Genomic DNA, 15,062 nt, shown 5'->3' with positions numbered 1-15,062 from the left:
GATCTCCTGACCTCGTGATCCGCCCGTCTCGGCCTCCCAAAGTGCTGGGATTACAGGCTTGAGCCACCGCGCCCGGCCTAATTTTTGTATTTTTTTAGTAGAGACGGGGTTTCACTGTGTTAGCCAGGATGGTCTCGATCTGCTGATCTCATGATCTGCCCACTTTGGCCTCCCAAAGTGCTGAGATTGCAGGCGTGAGCCACTGCGCCTGGCTTTTGTTTTTTTGAGACGGAGTCTTGCCCTGTTGCTCAGGCTGGAGTGCAATGGCACGATCTCGGCTCACTGCTACCTCTGCCTCCAGGGTTCAAGAGATTCTCCTGCCTCAGCTTTCCAAGTAGCTGCAATTATAGGCACATGCCACCATGCCCCAGCTTATTTGTTGTATCTTTAGTTGAGACGGGGTTTTACCATGTTGGCCAGGCTGATCTCGAACTCCTGACCTCATGATCTGCCCGCCTCAGCCTCCCAAAGTGCTGGGATTACAGGTGTGAGCCACCATACCCGGCTGAGTTCTGCCTTCTGTGACCTTAGCCTGTGAGCTTGGCTCCGCATGCAGTCAAATGGCGTCATAACCATTCCGACCTCCTTGGGTACAGGGCAGGGCTTGGCACAGGCTCAGCTCCCTGGCTGAGGCTTGGCTGTTAAGGTTATTGTGAATAGGCCACACCAATCTGCTTTTGGTGTGCCTGTTGATTTGTAGGGATCGGCTTCGGGGACCGGACTAGCACCTTCTGCGGCACCCCGGAGTTCCTGGCTCCCGAGGTGCTGACCCAGGAGGCGTACACACGGGCTGTGGACTGGTGGGGGCTGGGCGTGCTGCTCTATGAGATGCTGGTGGGTGAGGTGAGTGCTGGAGCGTGCTGTCTGGGCCTCTGGGTTGGAGTGGGGTGGCCTGTGCATCCTGCTGAGCCCCCATCTCCATAGTGCCCTTTCCCAGGGGACACGGAGGAAGAGGTGTTTGACTGCATCGTTAACATGGACGCTCCCTACCCCGGCTTTCTGTCGGTGCAAGGGCTTGAGCTCATTCAGAAGGTAAGCACTGCAGGGTCTGGGTCTGGGCTGGATGGCTGCTCAAGGCCCATGTGCCCTCCGTCATGGGACAGCGGACCCCCTGCCACCCATCCGAAGAGCGCTCTGGGCCAGCGTGCTTGGGGCCTGTGGATGATGGCAGTGCCTGGGGCTGAATGACCTAAGTGAGCGCCTGTCCTATTGCCCAGCTCCTCCAGAAGTGCCCCGAGAAGCGCCTCGGGGCGGGTGAGCAGGATGCCGAGGAGATCAAGGTCCAGCCGTTCTTCAGGGTGAGTGGCTGGGGTGGTGGTGGTCCCCTGTGCCTGGCAGGGTAGGTGACATGGAGTGACTCATGGAGCTGCTGTTCCTGCCATCTCAGGCGCCTCTCCTTTTCCCCCAGACCACCAACTGGCAAGCCCTGCTCGCCCGCACCATCCAGCCCCCCTTCGTGCCCACCCTCTGTGGCCCTGCGGACCTGCGCTACTTTGAGGGCGAGTTCACAGGGCTGCCGCCTGCCCTGACCCCACCTGCACCCCACAGCCTCCTCACTGCCCGCCAACAGGCCGCCTTCCGGGACTTCGACTTTGTGTCAGAGCGATTCCTGGAGCCCTGAGGGCATCTCCTGGCACCTCTGTCCCCTTCCCCCACAGACTGATAGAGCCTCTGCTTGCCCACCTGTGTGCCCTGCCTGGCGGTCCAGGCCTTGCCGGGTACTTATGAGCCCTTGGGACTCGAGGTGGCAGCCATGGGGCCACTGTTGTGGGCTTTGCTCAGTGTCACTGGGCAAAGTGTGTCCCCTCCCCCTCCAGCTCGCCCTCCTCTACCTCCCAGCGAGACCTGGCCCAGAAAGGGTGCCGCAGCAAGGAGTGATATGGTTTGTCTTTTTAAGACTGGACTTGCTTTATAGACTATTAAATTTGTAAAAGTGTGCACTGGCAGTAGCCTGGGTGGGGCTGGGGTGGAGCCCGGGGTCTGCTTGGGCCTGAGCTGCCCACAGGTCCCTTTTTTTCCCTTTCTTCCTTGGAAGGCAGAACTGCCCACCGAGGCAGGGATCTGTCTGTCTTGAAGTTCAGTTCTGGGGCCTGGGAGGAGTGGGCAGGAGTGAGTGACTCCAGGCCCTCCAAGGGCTGACCCTAGCTGGGGACAGGTCCCGTGGTTTTCAGGCACAAGATAGTAGCCCAGCCTCCAGCAACCCTAAACAGCTGGGCTGCTGCCCTCCCCCTCCTCCTCAGCCCAGAGGGTCTCCCAGGACCCCGAGGGCCACCCACAGAAGAAGTGGGCCAGGTTGCGGGTCAGGCCTCGGTCGAAGGGGTTGCCGGGGCGCTGGCGGAGATAGGCGATGCGGTGTGAGGAGATGAATTCCCAGGTGGTGGTGTTGCTGGCCACCAGGTAGAGGTGCGAGGCGAGGAGCAGGCTGGCCACCAACGAGAAGAGGGACAGCAGCAGGAAGGTGGCAAACAAGAGCCCGCTGGATCGCAGCCATAGTCCCCAGGGCTGGAAAAACTGGAGGCCTGACCTGCAGTGCAGGGGACAGGGGCCTGGTGCTGGGGGAGGGTAGGGGAGCCCTTCCCTCCCTGTGCTGGATCCCTGGGAGTCCTGGCTCTGTCCACCCCTGTGGGAGCATACATCCCACCCTCCCCCTATGCCCGGGCAGCAGCACCCACCATGCCAGGTACAGGCCCCAGAGAAGCACCACTAGCTGCAGTGCCAGGTAGACCACAAAGAGTGGGTGGTTGCGCTCCCCCACACAGTTCTCCATCCAGGGGCAGTGGTGGTCGTAGCGGCGGACGCAACGGCGGCACTCACGGCAGTGCCGAGCCCTCAGGGGCTGCTGTGGGCATGGAGGAGAGTGGAGGCTCAGTGCCAGCCCTGCTGTGAGCCCACCACTGAGGGGAGGAATCAGGGCCTGATGACGGAAGGCCTTCTTGGAGGAGGGGTGAGGCCCAGGCACTGGGGCAGGAGGAGGTCGAGGAGTCTCAGCTTTGGGCCAACCTCTCCCAGGTGAGTGTCTCTGCATCACTCACCAGCACCAGGCAGTATCTGCAGCGCCGAAGAGGGATGGCTGGAGGAACCATGGCTGTCTGCTCCTCTTTGAGCTCCTCCTGGAATGAGACAGGTGGCATTGGTGGGCAGCTCCCCTAGGGGCCAGCTTAGCTCTGGTTGTGGAGTTTAGGACCCATCCCGTGCAGAATGGAGGTGTGGGGTGTGGCGGAGCACCCTGGACTGAGGGTGGCTGTGTGATGTTTGCAAGTCTCTTCCTTCTCTGGGCCCCAGCAGTTTCCTCACTACTGTAGGATGGGGCTCTAGGGCTGGCAAGGGGATTCACTGAGCTGCCCCCACAAGAGCCTGCAGCACAGAGCCTGGCATGGAGACGTGCTGGCTGTTGAGTCCTTGTTGGTGAGAGTAGGGGCCCCTGGTTACCTGAGGCTGGGGCTGCACATTCACGTAGCCGGGGTCCATGAGTGACACAGCGAGGTAGAGCAGCAGGGAGCCCAGCACCAGGAGCAGGAAGATGAGGGGCAGGAGCAGCTCCCCCTGCTCCTCCCATTGCCGCAGCTCTGGAGAGGCCGGGAGAGCACAGTGAGGCTGGGCCGGGTAGAACAGGAGTGGGTGGGGCTGGGTTGCAGTTGGAGGTGCGGAAGTGTGTTCCTGGCCGAGCAAAGACCTGGAGATGTTGGTTCCATGAGTGGTTGTGTGTGGCCAGCAGTTCTTCTGAACTTTATCTGGAGGGTCAGAGGGAACCATGGAAGGTTATAAGGCCAGATCTGTTTTGGAAAACCTCATTGCTAGAGAAATGGATCGGGGAAGCCTAGGGGCAGAGAATCTGGCCAGGAGGAAGAAGAGGGGAGCTGCAAAGGCCTGGCAGGAAGTGAGAGAGGAAGGAATGGACAGAGGGGGCTGCTGGGTGAAGGGAGCCAGACCTGACTGGATGTGGGAGAGAGGAAGGAGGGGTCCTGTGTCTCTGGCTCTGCAATGATGAGAGACTGGCCAGGTCTGAAATGCCTGAGAGAGATATGGAAGGGAGGGTGCAGCTGGCAGGCTCAGATGCTGCAGAGGGGCATAAGAAAGGGTCCAGGCCGGGCGTGGTGGCTCAAGCCTGTAATCCCAGCACTTTGGGAGGCCGAGACGGGTGGATCACGAGGTCAGGAGATCGAGACCATCCTGGCTAACACGGTGAAACCCCGTCTCTACTAAAAATACAAAAACTAGCCGGGCGAGGTGGCGGGCGCCTGTGGTCCCAGCTACTCGGGAGGCTGACGCAGGAGAATGGCATGAACCCGGGAGGCGGAGCTTGCAGTGAGCTGAGATCCGGCCACTGCACTCCAGCCTGGGCGACAGAGCGAGACTCTGCCTCAAAAACAAAAACAAACAAACAAAAAAGGGTCCAGTGGCTTCAGCCCATGGTGGTGACAGTATTTTGGGGAGGTAGGGTGCAGGGCAAGGAATGAGGGGGCATGAGACCACCAGACAGCAGAGTGTAGACAAATCCCACGTCCCTTGGTTGTAAGGGGGAGCAGAGGAGAAAGGGTGGCTTTTGAGGGGGGTTGTTTTCTGATAGGGAGACCTGAGCAAGTTTTTAGGCCAAAGGGTGAAGGTGGTGGAGGAGGTCTGAGGTCTTGGGAGGAAAACCAGCAGGGGCCCCAGTCCAGAAACTGAGGCTGGACCACCATGGAAGGAGGGCTGGGGGCTGCTGTGGGTGACAGGGAGGGAGGCTGCCCGTGGCAGGTGAGGTGCTGGGTAGGGGGCTACTGAGGGGAATGAGGGAAATGGAGGTGGGTAGGTGGGTGAATCTGTGGGAAGATGGGAGACAGGCCTCACCCTGTGGGGTGTTCTCTTGCCTGAGGGGTTGCCTGGACTTGGGCAGCTGGTGACCATGGGGGTGTGGAGGGTGTGGGTGTGGACAGAATGCCAATCCTTGCATCTAGTTGAGCCTCCTAATCATACGGATGGGACGGTTTGGGGTCAGTTCCTGGGAAGGAACTAGTGGGTCCCAGGATCAAGGGACATGGGGCTCAAGTCGGTCCTTGGATCTGGTGGGCACCGGCTGGGTCCTGGGATGGACAGGGCATTTGGCAATGATCAGGAAGATGCTGGGGTTAATCAGGAATCAACGGGGTATCAGGCTGAGAGCGGGTGGCTATTGGAATGATAGATGGGGAGGGGGCTTCAGGAGATGGCGGAGATCGGGCCAATCCCAGGATCTCCAGGGATTAGGCGGGAGACCCAGTGAGACCCGAAAGTCTGGGGAACCACGCGGGATCGGGTGGGTCCGGGGTCGCTCGGGGTCCGGCTCACCGGTATCGTGCAGGAAGAGCACCAGCGTGATCCCCCAGGTCAGCACGGTGTGCCCGGTCCGCACCAGGACCCCAGGGCTGAGGAGCGCCCAGGGGGCCATCGCCTCGGCCAGGGGCCCCACCCGGAAGAAGTGCCCAGAAGGGCGGGCCCTCCGAGGGAGGGGAGCGCGGTCGCCCGGGGATTGGTGGATCTGGGCGCTGGGCAGGGCCGGACTGGATCAGGGAGTCTGCCTATTGGATGGCAGCTGCGGCCGAGTGGACCCTCAAGCCAACAGGTGCCTGAAGAGGCTGAGGGCGGGGCCGGCGCGCGCGCAGCTGGTAACTCCCCTAACTCCAGCCCCACCCGCCAGGTAACTTTTGAAAGACCAGGCGCGCGCGCGCGCACCTCCCCCGCGCTCCCCTGTGCCCGCCCTCGCAGCCTCGCGCATGCGCGTAGCTCCCTGGGCGCTTAAAAGATCCAGCGGTTTGCTGTGAGTCCGAGAGGCAAAATTGTGCCCATTTCGAAGATGTGATGACTAAGGTCTCCAGAGGGCCAGGGCTCGCCCAAGGTTGGTCTGTGGTGACAGCTTTACCTCCCTGCTATTTACTCTCAGATATTGCAAACGGAGAGAAAAGTGGAGGTATGTGGTGCAGATTCCGACTATGGGTGATCCAACTTAGGCGGGAGTCAGAAATCCCAGCACTGTCCCTTCCTACCTGTGTGACCCTGGGCGAGTTACTGAGCCCCTCTGAGCTGTTTTCTGTCTCTATAAGGGGGATGACAATAGCGTCTCCATCCTAAGGTGTTTGGGAGGATTAAATAATGGAAGCGCCTTGTCTAGGACGGGGCTGTCTTGCCTCTCCTGCTGTGAGCCACCACCTACAGGCGGACTTTCCCTGCCAGAGGCTGAAGCTGTCCTCCTTCCCTGTGTCCCCAGGGCCTTCCCCACTCAGCCCTGCCTTTCCACAGCACCTCCCACTGATACCAGCATCCTCCTCCGCCTCCATCTGATTGGCCCCATCCCAGCTCCTCCAGGATACTCCTCTGACATCTGTTGTTCTTCTCAGCTCAACATCCTTTTTTTGATTGGGGAATCGACTTCCCATCCCATGTGATTGGAGGGACTGTCCCTCACCCCATAGGATGGCGAGCGGCAGGCTGTGGGCGTTCGACTCTGCAGAACCAATCACAGGCCTTCCATGAGATTACTGTCTAGATGCTGAGAGGAAGGGGCATTCTTTTGGATCTCAAGCCTAAGGAATGGGATATAAGGCAACTGAGAGCCATCTTTACGCTGTGCGGAGAGGGCCTACCCTGTCTGTGGCTGGAGAAAATGAGACCAACTTATAAAGACACATAGAGATGGATAAGCAGCACTAAAGGAGGGAGCGAGAGATGGTCTGAACAACATTGTCTGGGCCCTCCAGATTCAGCTGTCCCTGAAGCTGATACTAACTGCATCCCTTGGTTGCAAGTCAATTAATTCCCACCTTTTTTTTCTTTGTTCAGACAGAGCCTCACTCTGTTGCCTAGGCTGGAGTGCAGTGGCACGATCTGGGTTCACTGCAAACTCCGCCTCCCAGGTTCGAGTGATTCTCCTGCCTCAGCCTCCCAAGTAGCTGGGACTACAGGCGCCCGCCACCACATCTGGCTAATTTTTTGTATTTTTAGTAGAGACTGGGTTTCACCGAGTTAGCCAGGATGGTCTCAATCTCCTGACCTCGTGATCCACCCACCTCGGCCTCCCAAAGTGCTGGGATTACAGGCGTGAGCCACCGCGCCCGGCCTGTTTTCTTCTTTCTTGAGATGGGGTCTCGCTATGTTGCCCAGGATGGCCTCAAACTCCTGAGCTGAGGCAATCGTCCCCCTCAGCCTCCAGAGTAGTTGGGACTGCAGGCGTGCACGACCATGTCTGGCTTAAAGGGAGAATGAGGGAGGGGAGAGAAATGGTGAGGGCTTCAGTAGAGTAAGGGAAATGAAAAATTCTGAAGGGTTGGTCATGGTAAATGTGATTAGGCAGCTCTGTGTGCTCGCTGGCAATTATGAAAGTTAGGACTCTGTTCTCCCGCAGAGACTAGGAGACAGAGGCTCCAATCTTCCTGATATTACACTTCAATGGAATGGCCTTCAGGTCCTTGAAAAAACACTCCTGAATTGTGAGATACACACACATCTCAAATGGACAGAGGAAGGATCACAATTTTAAGTTCCCATCCCACCACACTTTTTTTTTTTTTTTTGAGATGGAGTTTTGCTCTTGTTGCCCAGGCTGGAGTGCAATGGCGCAATCTCGGCTCATTGCAACATCTGCCTCCCAGGTTCAAGCGATTCTCCTGCCTCAGCCTCCCAAGTAGCTGGGATTACAGGCATGCGCCACCATGCCCGGCTAATTTTTTTTAAATTCTTAGTAGAGACAGGATTTCACCATGTTGGCCAGGGTACCCTTGAACTCCTTGTGATCCGCCGGCCTCGGCCTCCTAAAGTGCTGAGATTACAGGTGTGAGCCACTGCGCCCAGCCAGAGGTCACATTTCTTAGGGAGACTCAGTAAAATGACTTTATGGTTTAGATATCAGTCTGCTTTTGGAGAGGTAGGTCATGTTTGAAGGTGCTGAGTGGCAAAATATAGTTTCTTTTTCTTTTCTCTCCAAGTTTCATTTTAAGCTCAGGGGTACATGTGTAGGATGTACAGCCTTGTTACATAGGTAAACGTGTGCCACGGTGGTTTGCTGCACAGCTCATCCCATCACCTAGGTGTTTTGTTTTGTTTTTGAAATGGAGTCGTGGGCTGGGCGTGGTGGCTCAAGCCTGTAATCCCAGCACTTTGGGAGGCCGAGACGGGCGCATCACAAGGTCAGGAGATCGAGACCATCCTGGCTAACATGGTGAAACCCCGTCTCTACTAAAAATACAAAAAACTAGCCGGGCGAGGTGGCGGGCGCCTGTAGTCCCAGCTACTCGGGAGGCTGAGGCAGGAGAATGGCGTGAACCCGGGAGGCGGAGTTTGCAGTGAGCTGAGATCCGGCCACTGCACTCCAGCCCGGGTGGGAGAGCAAGACTCGGTCTCAAAAAAAAAAGAAGAAATGGAGTCTTGCTCTGTCACCTGGGCTAGAGTACAATGGCACGATCTCAGCTCACTGCAAACTCTGCCTCCCCAGTGGGTTCAAGCAATTCTCCTGCCTCAGCCTCCTGAGTAGCTGGGATTACAGGTGCGTGCCACCACACCCAGCTAATTTTTGTGTTTTTAGTAGAGACGGGGTTTCACCGTTTTGGCCAGGCTAGTCTCAAACTTCTGACCTCAAGGGATCCACCCGCCCTGGCCTCCCAAAGTCCTGAGATTACAGGCGTGAGCCCTGCACCCAGCCTGGCCACAAGTTTTTAAAAGGAGAGCCCTCGATGTGCCAGGTTTTGTGCTGGGCTACAGCAGAGCCTTGATGTGGCTTGCTGTTCACAGTCCAATGGGGGAGACGAGATAAAGCAACTTCAGCCCCGTGAGATAAGTAGATGCTGTGATGGGATGAGCAGGAACTAGAGTGTTCCTGACACAGGAAATGGCAGGTACCAGGCCAAGGAGCTAGAGGAGGAGCACCTGGCACCTCTGAGGACCTTATTTTCCCTCCTTTACTGTGGCAACCTTGAGGAAGTAAGTCATTTCAGGCCAGGTATGGTGGCATATGCCTGTAATCTCAACACTGTGGGAGGCTGAAGTGGGAAGACTGCTTGAGCCTGGGAGTTTGAAACCAGTCTGGGCAACACAGTGAGACCCCATTTCTACAAAAAAACAAAAATTAGAAATGCATGGGGTGCACGTTTGTTGTCCCAGCTACTTGGGAGGCTGAGGTGCAAGGATTGCTTGAGCCCAGGAGGTCGAGGCTGCAGTGAGCTGTGAGCGTGTCATTGCACTCAGCCTGGGCAACAGTGAGACCTTGTCTCAAAAAAATAAAAAATAAAGTCACTTCACCTCTCTGAGCCTCAGTGTCCTTGTCTGAAAATGTATTATTGCCAGGGTTCTGAGGAAGCGGAAGGTACATGAAGCACTTAGCCCGGGGCCTGGCACACAGAAGAAGGTTCAGCAGTGTTGGCTGCTGCTGGCAGGCACTGCCCTCATTCCCTCCGAGGCACCGACGACCCACCAGGGTTCTGAGAGAAAATACTCGAGGCTCTTCCTGCCCAGGTCCTGTGGGTGGCCAGTGGCAGGGCGCTCTCGGCCAGGGGAGAGAGAGAGGCCAGATCCAGGCCCTGCAGCAGGTGGAGAAGAGGGGACCTCGGCTTCACAGAGGCTGTGGGAGGAGTCAGTGCTCAGCTTCCAGAAATGCTTAATTGAGTCCTGATGCCCAGGCTTAAAACCTCACATAGAGGGTAAAATCCACACACTCACAGTGGTCTATAAAGGGTGTGACTGTATCATTTCTTTTTTGTTTTCAGAGACAGAGTCTCGCTCTGTCGCCCAGGCTGGAGTGCAGTGGTGTCATCTGGGCTCACTGCAAGCTCCGCCTCCCAGGTTCACGCCATTCTCCTGCCTCAGCCTCTCGAGTAGCTGAGACTACAGGTGCCCGCCACCACGCCCGGCTAATTTTTTCGTATTTTTCAGTAGAGATGGGGTTTCACCGTGTGAGCCAGGATGGTCTCGATCTCCTGACCTCGTGATCCACCCGCCTGGGCCTCCCAGAGTGCTGGGATTACAGGCGTGAGCCACTGTGCCCGGCTGACCATATAATTTCTTATTCCAACCAGGCAGCTCTTGAGGATGACAAGGCACTGTCGATAGAGCTGCAAGGACCACAGGTGTCAGCCAGGACGGCCCTGGGCCATGCTAGAGTCTGGGCACCTCACAATTTGGCCCCAGCGACTTCTTGGTCCCGTCCCATTCCACCCTTGTTCCTCACGCTGCCAGAGCCACATGGGGCTGCTTCTCTGTCCACCCTGGCAGGACCCTCTGCTGAGAATGCACTTTTCCTCCACCCCTCGGGCCAGTCCTGGGCAGCCTCCGTCTTTTCTCTGGGTTTGGCTCCAATCTGCCTCTTGTGAGAAGCCTCCTAGACACATGGGGACACCGTGCTGGCTCCTTTCCCTCTCCCTAAAGCACTGTGGCCCAGCAGACTCCAGGCTTCCCTGACCTGCCTGCCCACTCCCATCCACTGGCAGGAGACACCTCCTCCGCTGCCTTCTCCCTGCTGGTGGCACAGAGTCATAATCTTTTATTTGCCATCTGTCTCCCCCATCAGGCTGAGCCATCCTGGGCAGGCACCCTGTTGGTCTGGTTGCCAGCTGTGTCCTCAGTGGGCACAGGGATGTGAAGAGAACGCATAGGAAACAGGTACTCCAGCTCAGTCCCCTGCCACCTGTCCCCAGCCTGCAGCCCTTTAACCTACCAAACGCACCCCTCCCTACCACAGAACTACCCACACTGCGGTCCCCCTGCCGGGGGTGGCTCAAGTCCTGCTCCAGAGCCTGGAAGCCAGGCTAGCAATCCCCTCCACAAAAAAAGACGCTCTGTTCTCCATTTTGCACAAAAATGTATTTCTGTGACATCCCAAAGTACAGACATTTCCCCAGGCCCCAGGGGGTAAAGCAATGAGGTGTGAACTCTGCCAGGGTCTGGCCGGGGCCGCTGAGCGTGGGATGGAAGGGAGCGCTGCATGCAGCCCATCTGCCAAGCTGGGGGAACACAGGGCTGCCGCCCACTTCCCAGGACAGGGAGGGAGAGGCTCCAGGAGAAAAAGGCCAGGTGTCTCTCCCAAAGCTGCTCACCCATCCCGTCCTGCCTGGAGGCGGAAATGCTAGGAACACCTGAAAACAGGCCCGCAGAGGGAAGAGGGAAGAAAAAGCCATCACCCAAAGGCTGCCTCCAGGGTTAGCACTCCAGGCCCCTGTGATCCACAAGTGTCCGATGAGAAGCAAGGCAGCGTCCACCGAGGAAGGAGCGCAAGAGAGCCGTCGCCTCTCAGGCTTCCAAGGTAAAGCTGAGGGCAGGGTGGGACTTCCAGGGAGGCCCAAGCAGCCACTGCAGGGCAGTCCGAGTGCTGGTCTGGAGGCGGCTGTGTGGCCGCTGTGGGTCAAAGGCTGGCGTGGGACCTCTGCCTCTGAGAGGCGTGGGGTCCTCTGGGCAGCGGGGCAGGCTGGGATGAGGAGGCAGGCTCAGTTCTGCTGGTGGGAGCATCTGGGCAGTTGAAGGCTGTGGAGCAAGGAAGCAAGCCCCTGGCCCCAGAAGATGCTGGCTTCCAGGGCAGGGACCAGGTTCTGGATGTGTTTTGGCAGAAGGGGCAGTGGAATCTGCCCCCGAGTTCTGACCATCCCTGGGCTGGGGCTTTCCACAGCCTGGGACCTGGTGGGAGACTAGGAGGCAGCCTCCATAGCAGCGTGGCCTCAGGCAGGCCTGGCCGGACAGCAGCAGGGCCACTGGGCGCCCTGCTCCTGGAAGGTCTTCAGGGGCAGGGCTGCCTGGACCTTCGCCTAGGAACAGCTCACTTTCTTGCCCCAGATGGCCCACAGCTGGGAGCACCAAGGCTTTTGGGAGACCCAGTGGGGTAAGTTCTAATCCCCAAACCCCATCAGCTGGGCCCGAGAGCCGAGATGGAGTTCTCAGGCATGGGCAGTGGGTCAGGATGCTGGATACGCTGTCCAAGGCCTGCTCCTCTCATGAAAGGAAGCCAGACTGGGGTCTGAGTTTCCTGGACAAGGACTGGACACTCACAGCGTTATAGGCATTTAGTCTGGTTGGGGTAGGAGTGAGTGTGTCAGCGATGAAGGCTGAGTGGGTTTGAGAATGGCCAAGGAAGCTGCAAGGACTCAGGAGTGTTGCTTTTGTTTTTGTACAGAAATCATACACACAAAACTTCACACTTCCTAACCAAAAAAAAAATATATATATAATATATATATCTCACTAATGTTAAGGAAAAGCGTCGGTTGTGCAAAAGTCCCCCATGTCTCTTCACTCCGTGGGGGGCTCCCTCGGAAGGGGCCTGCCCGCTGGGCTGCTTGAGCACGCTTCCTCTCCGCCTGTGGTCCAGCGGTGGTGGCCATGGCGGTGGAGGCCTCTATCTGGATGTGTCCATGTTTTCCTCTTTAAAGTTACTGCAGTGCTCAATCACCTTGCTGAGGACAATGAGGGAGACAGGATTGGAGGGTGGGCTTGGTTGGGGTGAGCCCAGCCCCTCTGAGGTCATCAGGCAGCTGGGTAAACACGTGTTCACAGTGATGGTGATGCTGACTGAATGATGTGGACGGAGGGGTTGGCAGAGTGGCTGGCATGTGCAGGGGACTCAGGGAATGGCACCTGTGGCCAGAAATGCCATCACCAGCCATCCTCCACTTGCTTCCTCCCCACCACCCCCAGTCCCAGGGCATCTGTGGATAGGGGTCCCCAAATCAGCTCAGGCCTGACCTCCAGAACCCTTTGGAACTTTTTTTTTTTTTTTTTTTTTTTTTTTTTGAGACGGAGTCTTGCTCTGTCACCCAGGCTGGAGTGCAGTGGCCGGATCTCAGCTCACTGCAAGCTCCGTCCCCCGGGTTCACGCCATTCTCCTGCCTCAGCCTCCCGAATAGCTTGGACTACAGGCGCTCGCCACCTCGCCCGGCTAGTTTTTTTGTATTTTTTAGTAGAGACGGGGTTTCACCGTGTTAGCCAGGATGGTCTCGATCTCCTGACCTCGTGATCCGCCCGTCTCGGCCTCCCAAAGTGCTGGGATTACAGGCTTGAGCCACCGCGCCCGGCCTGGAACTTTCTTTAGTGACCTCTTCCTTCTTCATTTTCCCTGCACACCAGACCCTTCTCTTTCCAGAAGTCCACTAGTGGTCCCCAAACTGACTGCACATCAGATTCCCCCAGAGGCCCAGATCCAGTGGCAGGTCCAGGGTGGGGTGGGGGCAGCTATGTTCGCACAAAGGCCCCCACTACTCTGTGGCAGCCAGGGCCCAGCACTCTAGCTCAGATTTCAAGTCTCACCCGCCCCAGCCTGACCCCTGCCACCCATCACTGTCAGTTGTCACCTTGGACCCCGGACAGCTTGCCCATTCCCCATCAAGCCTGTGGGTTGGGGGCTTCACTGCAGCCTCTATGTGTTAAAGGGGTGCCCCAATACCTTTTAGGAAGCAAATTCCCAGAGTGGGAGAGGGGCCAGTGGACAGGCCGAGGGCCTTCTCCTAAGCATCATCCAGGGTCATTTACTCCTTGCTGTCAGATAGGCCAGTGCCTCAGACTCCCATCACAGGCCTCGGACACATGTTCAAAGTGACTGTGGTAGGTAACTGGTCAGTCTTACCCAGTGCTTCTCAAATTTCCCGGGAATCCCTGTTAACCATGAAAATTCCAGGGCCACCTCCCACCTCCCAGATGCACTGGAAAAGAAAACCAAGGGGTGGGCCCTGTCCGTTTATTTTTAAATTTAATTTTTTTGAGACAGAGTCTCGCTCTGTTGACCAGGCTGGAGTGTAGTGGCACCATCTCGGCTCACTGCAACCTCCGCCTCCTGGGTTCAAGTGATTCTCCTGCCTCAGCCTCCCAAGTGGCTAGGATTACAGGTGCGCACTACTATGCCCAGCTAATTTCGTATTTTTAGTAGAGATGGGGTTTTACCATGTTAGCCAGGTCTCGAACTCCTGACCTCAAGTGATCCACCCACCTCAGCCTCCCAGAGTGCAAGGATTACAGGTGTGAGCCTGTGCCTGGCCAGCAGTGCCTTTGGTCAGATATAATAGAACCAGGTGACAGTTCCCTGCCCTGGCCCAGGAAGTGGCTGTCTGAGGAGCCTCTGAGTTCCAGACCCCTCCTCCATGTGACCTTTTGCTCTATACAGAGCCATGAAAAAGTGTGCTGGGGTCAGCTTGACCGTTGTCCCTTCTAGAATGAATCCTGGAGAAAACACGGTCGTTCCTGACGATTTCGACATGTCGCATCCCTGAGAGTCTCTCCTGTCCTGATCGACTTGAGAACTGGAGGGAGTGGCATTTTAGACACTGCAGTGAAAGCCACACAGCCACAGAAGGCCGGGACTCTACCACGTTTGCGACCTTCACATTGAGCAAGCTCACTTGCACTCTGCCTCGTCTCATCTCTAGAATGTATTTTACCATATCATGTCCCTTCTTTAGTGGGAATGTCTTTGGTCAAACATAATGAGAAGTTCTGACCTGACTTGCTAATACCCAGTGATAAAAGGATGGAGTTTGTTGGGAATAAAAGAAAACTAAGCTTACAAACGAGGGCCCTGATGCTCCGTTCAGAGCTTGGTCATCTAGTTTCCAGCCATACTATGGTCAAGATGACATTTGGAGAGGCCCCAGCTGGACATCAATACGCTGTCAACCTCTATACTCAACCCCAAGCTGCCCCTGGCAATTTCAGTCATCCCTAACCTCCAGAGGGCGCCCGCTATGCCCTTACTCCCCCAGATCAAGGTTCCAGGCAGAAACACACTGCTAGTCTCTTACCGGGCCATTTCCTTGGTCTCCTGCCGTGCGGTCGCCATCTTAATTATGTCCCTCAGAAGGGGCAACCCCCCTTCTTTGATCAGCAGAGGGCAGTACTTGTCCGCTGTGGGATAGGAGCAGACAGCAGAGGATCAGGATGGGTCTTCTTATCAGCCCGAGGCCCAGAAACCCACCCGTTCTGTGAGGACTATCCTGGTGTTGGGGGTGTGAAGGCACAGGCCTTGGTGGGGGCAAGACATGTGCGCCCAGCCCCATGGGTGGGAGTTCTGCATCCATGTAGGGGAAGCAAGAGGTGACTCCTTGGTTTGAAGTTGCTGTATTTATTTCCAGAGCTCATTCTCTTTTTTT

General features: G+C 56.9%; 3 protein-coding genes and 1 long non-coding RNA gene across 7 annotated transcripts in view; 2 read left to right on the top strand and 2 right to left on the bottom strand.

The window, feature by feature from the left end:
* The window catches only part of PKN3 (protein kinase N3), a 23,171-nt gene extending 21,232 nt beyond the window's left edge, over positions 1–1,939 (top strand). The window contains exons 19-22 of the mRNA XM_011931263.1: positions 701–843; positions 925–1,032; positions 1,218–1,298; positions 1,409–1,939. Of these exons, the coding sequence (XP_011786653.1) occupies positions 701–843; positions 925–1,032; positions 1,218–1,298; positions 1,409–1,621 (545 nt within the window). The 3' untranslated portion in view covers positions 1,622–1,939. The remainder of the gene's footprint in view (positions 1–700; positions 844–924; positions 1,033–1,217; positions 1,299–1,408) is intronic.
* On the bottom strand, positions 1,884–5,434 carry ZDHHC12 (zinc finger, DHHC-type containing 12). 4 transcript variants are annotated; one of them, XM_011931266.1, is made up of 5 exons: positions 5,305–5,434; positions 3,430–3,566; positions 3,033–3,110; positions 2,673–2,839; positions 1,884–2,552 (listed from the first exon to the last, which is right to left on the bottom strand). In XM_011931266.1, the coding sequence occupies exons 1-5, from the start codon at positions 5,402–5,404 to the stop codon at positions 2,237–2,239; spliced, it is 798 nt and encodes a 265-aa protein (XP_011786656.1). In that variant the 5' UTR covers positions 5,405–5,434; the 3' UTR covers positions 1,884–2,236. The 4 variants fall into 4 exon arrangements, with proteins under 4 accessions (XP_011786656.1, XP_011786654.1, XP_011786655.1 ...); XM_011931264.1 differs by having other exon boundaries at positions 1,884–2,524; XM_011931265.1 differs by having other exon boundaries at positions 1,884–2,524; positions 2,673–2,836; positions 5,305–5,427.
* Positions 5,435–5,735: 301 nt separating this feature from the next.
* LOC105504042 lies at positions 5,736–14,532 on the top strand. The gene is made up of 2 exons (XR_001000564.1): positions 5,736–5,923; positions 14,129–14,532. It is a non-coding gene; the product is annotated as an uncharacterized LOC105504042 (long non-coding RNA).
* Positions 10,782–15,062, bottom strand: part of ZER1 (zyg-11 related, cell cycle regulator) — a 50,003-nt gene continuing 45,722 nt past the window's right edge. The window contains exons 15-16 of the mRNA XM_011931259.1: positions 14,715–14,817; positions 10,782–12,380 (exon numbers count right to left, since the gene is read on the bottom strand). Coding sequence (XP_011786649.1) covers positions 12,323–12,380; positions 14,715–14,817 — 161 coding nt within the window. The 3' untranslated portion in view covers positions 10,782–12,322. The remainder of the gene's footprint in view (positions 12,381–14,714; positions 14,818–15,062) is intronic.

Source organism: Colobus angolensis, unplaced genomic scaffold (assembly GCF_000951035.1).
Source record: "Colobus angolensis palliatus isolate OR3802 unplaced genomic scaffold, Cang.pa_1.0 Scaffold9, whole genome shotgun sequence".
Lineage (NCBI taxonomy): Eukaryota > Metazoa > Chordata > Mammalia > Primates > Cercopithecidae > Colobus > Colobus angolensis.
The sequence above is the reverse complement of the archived record's forward strand: the minus strand, read 5'-3'. Positions and strand labels throughout refer to the sequence as shown.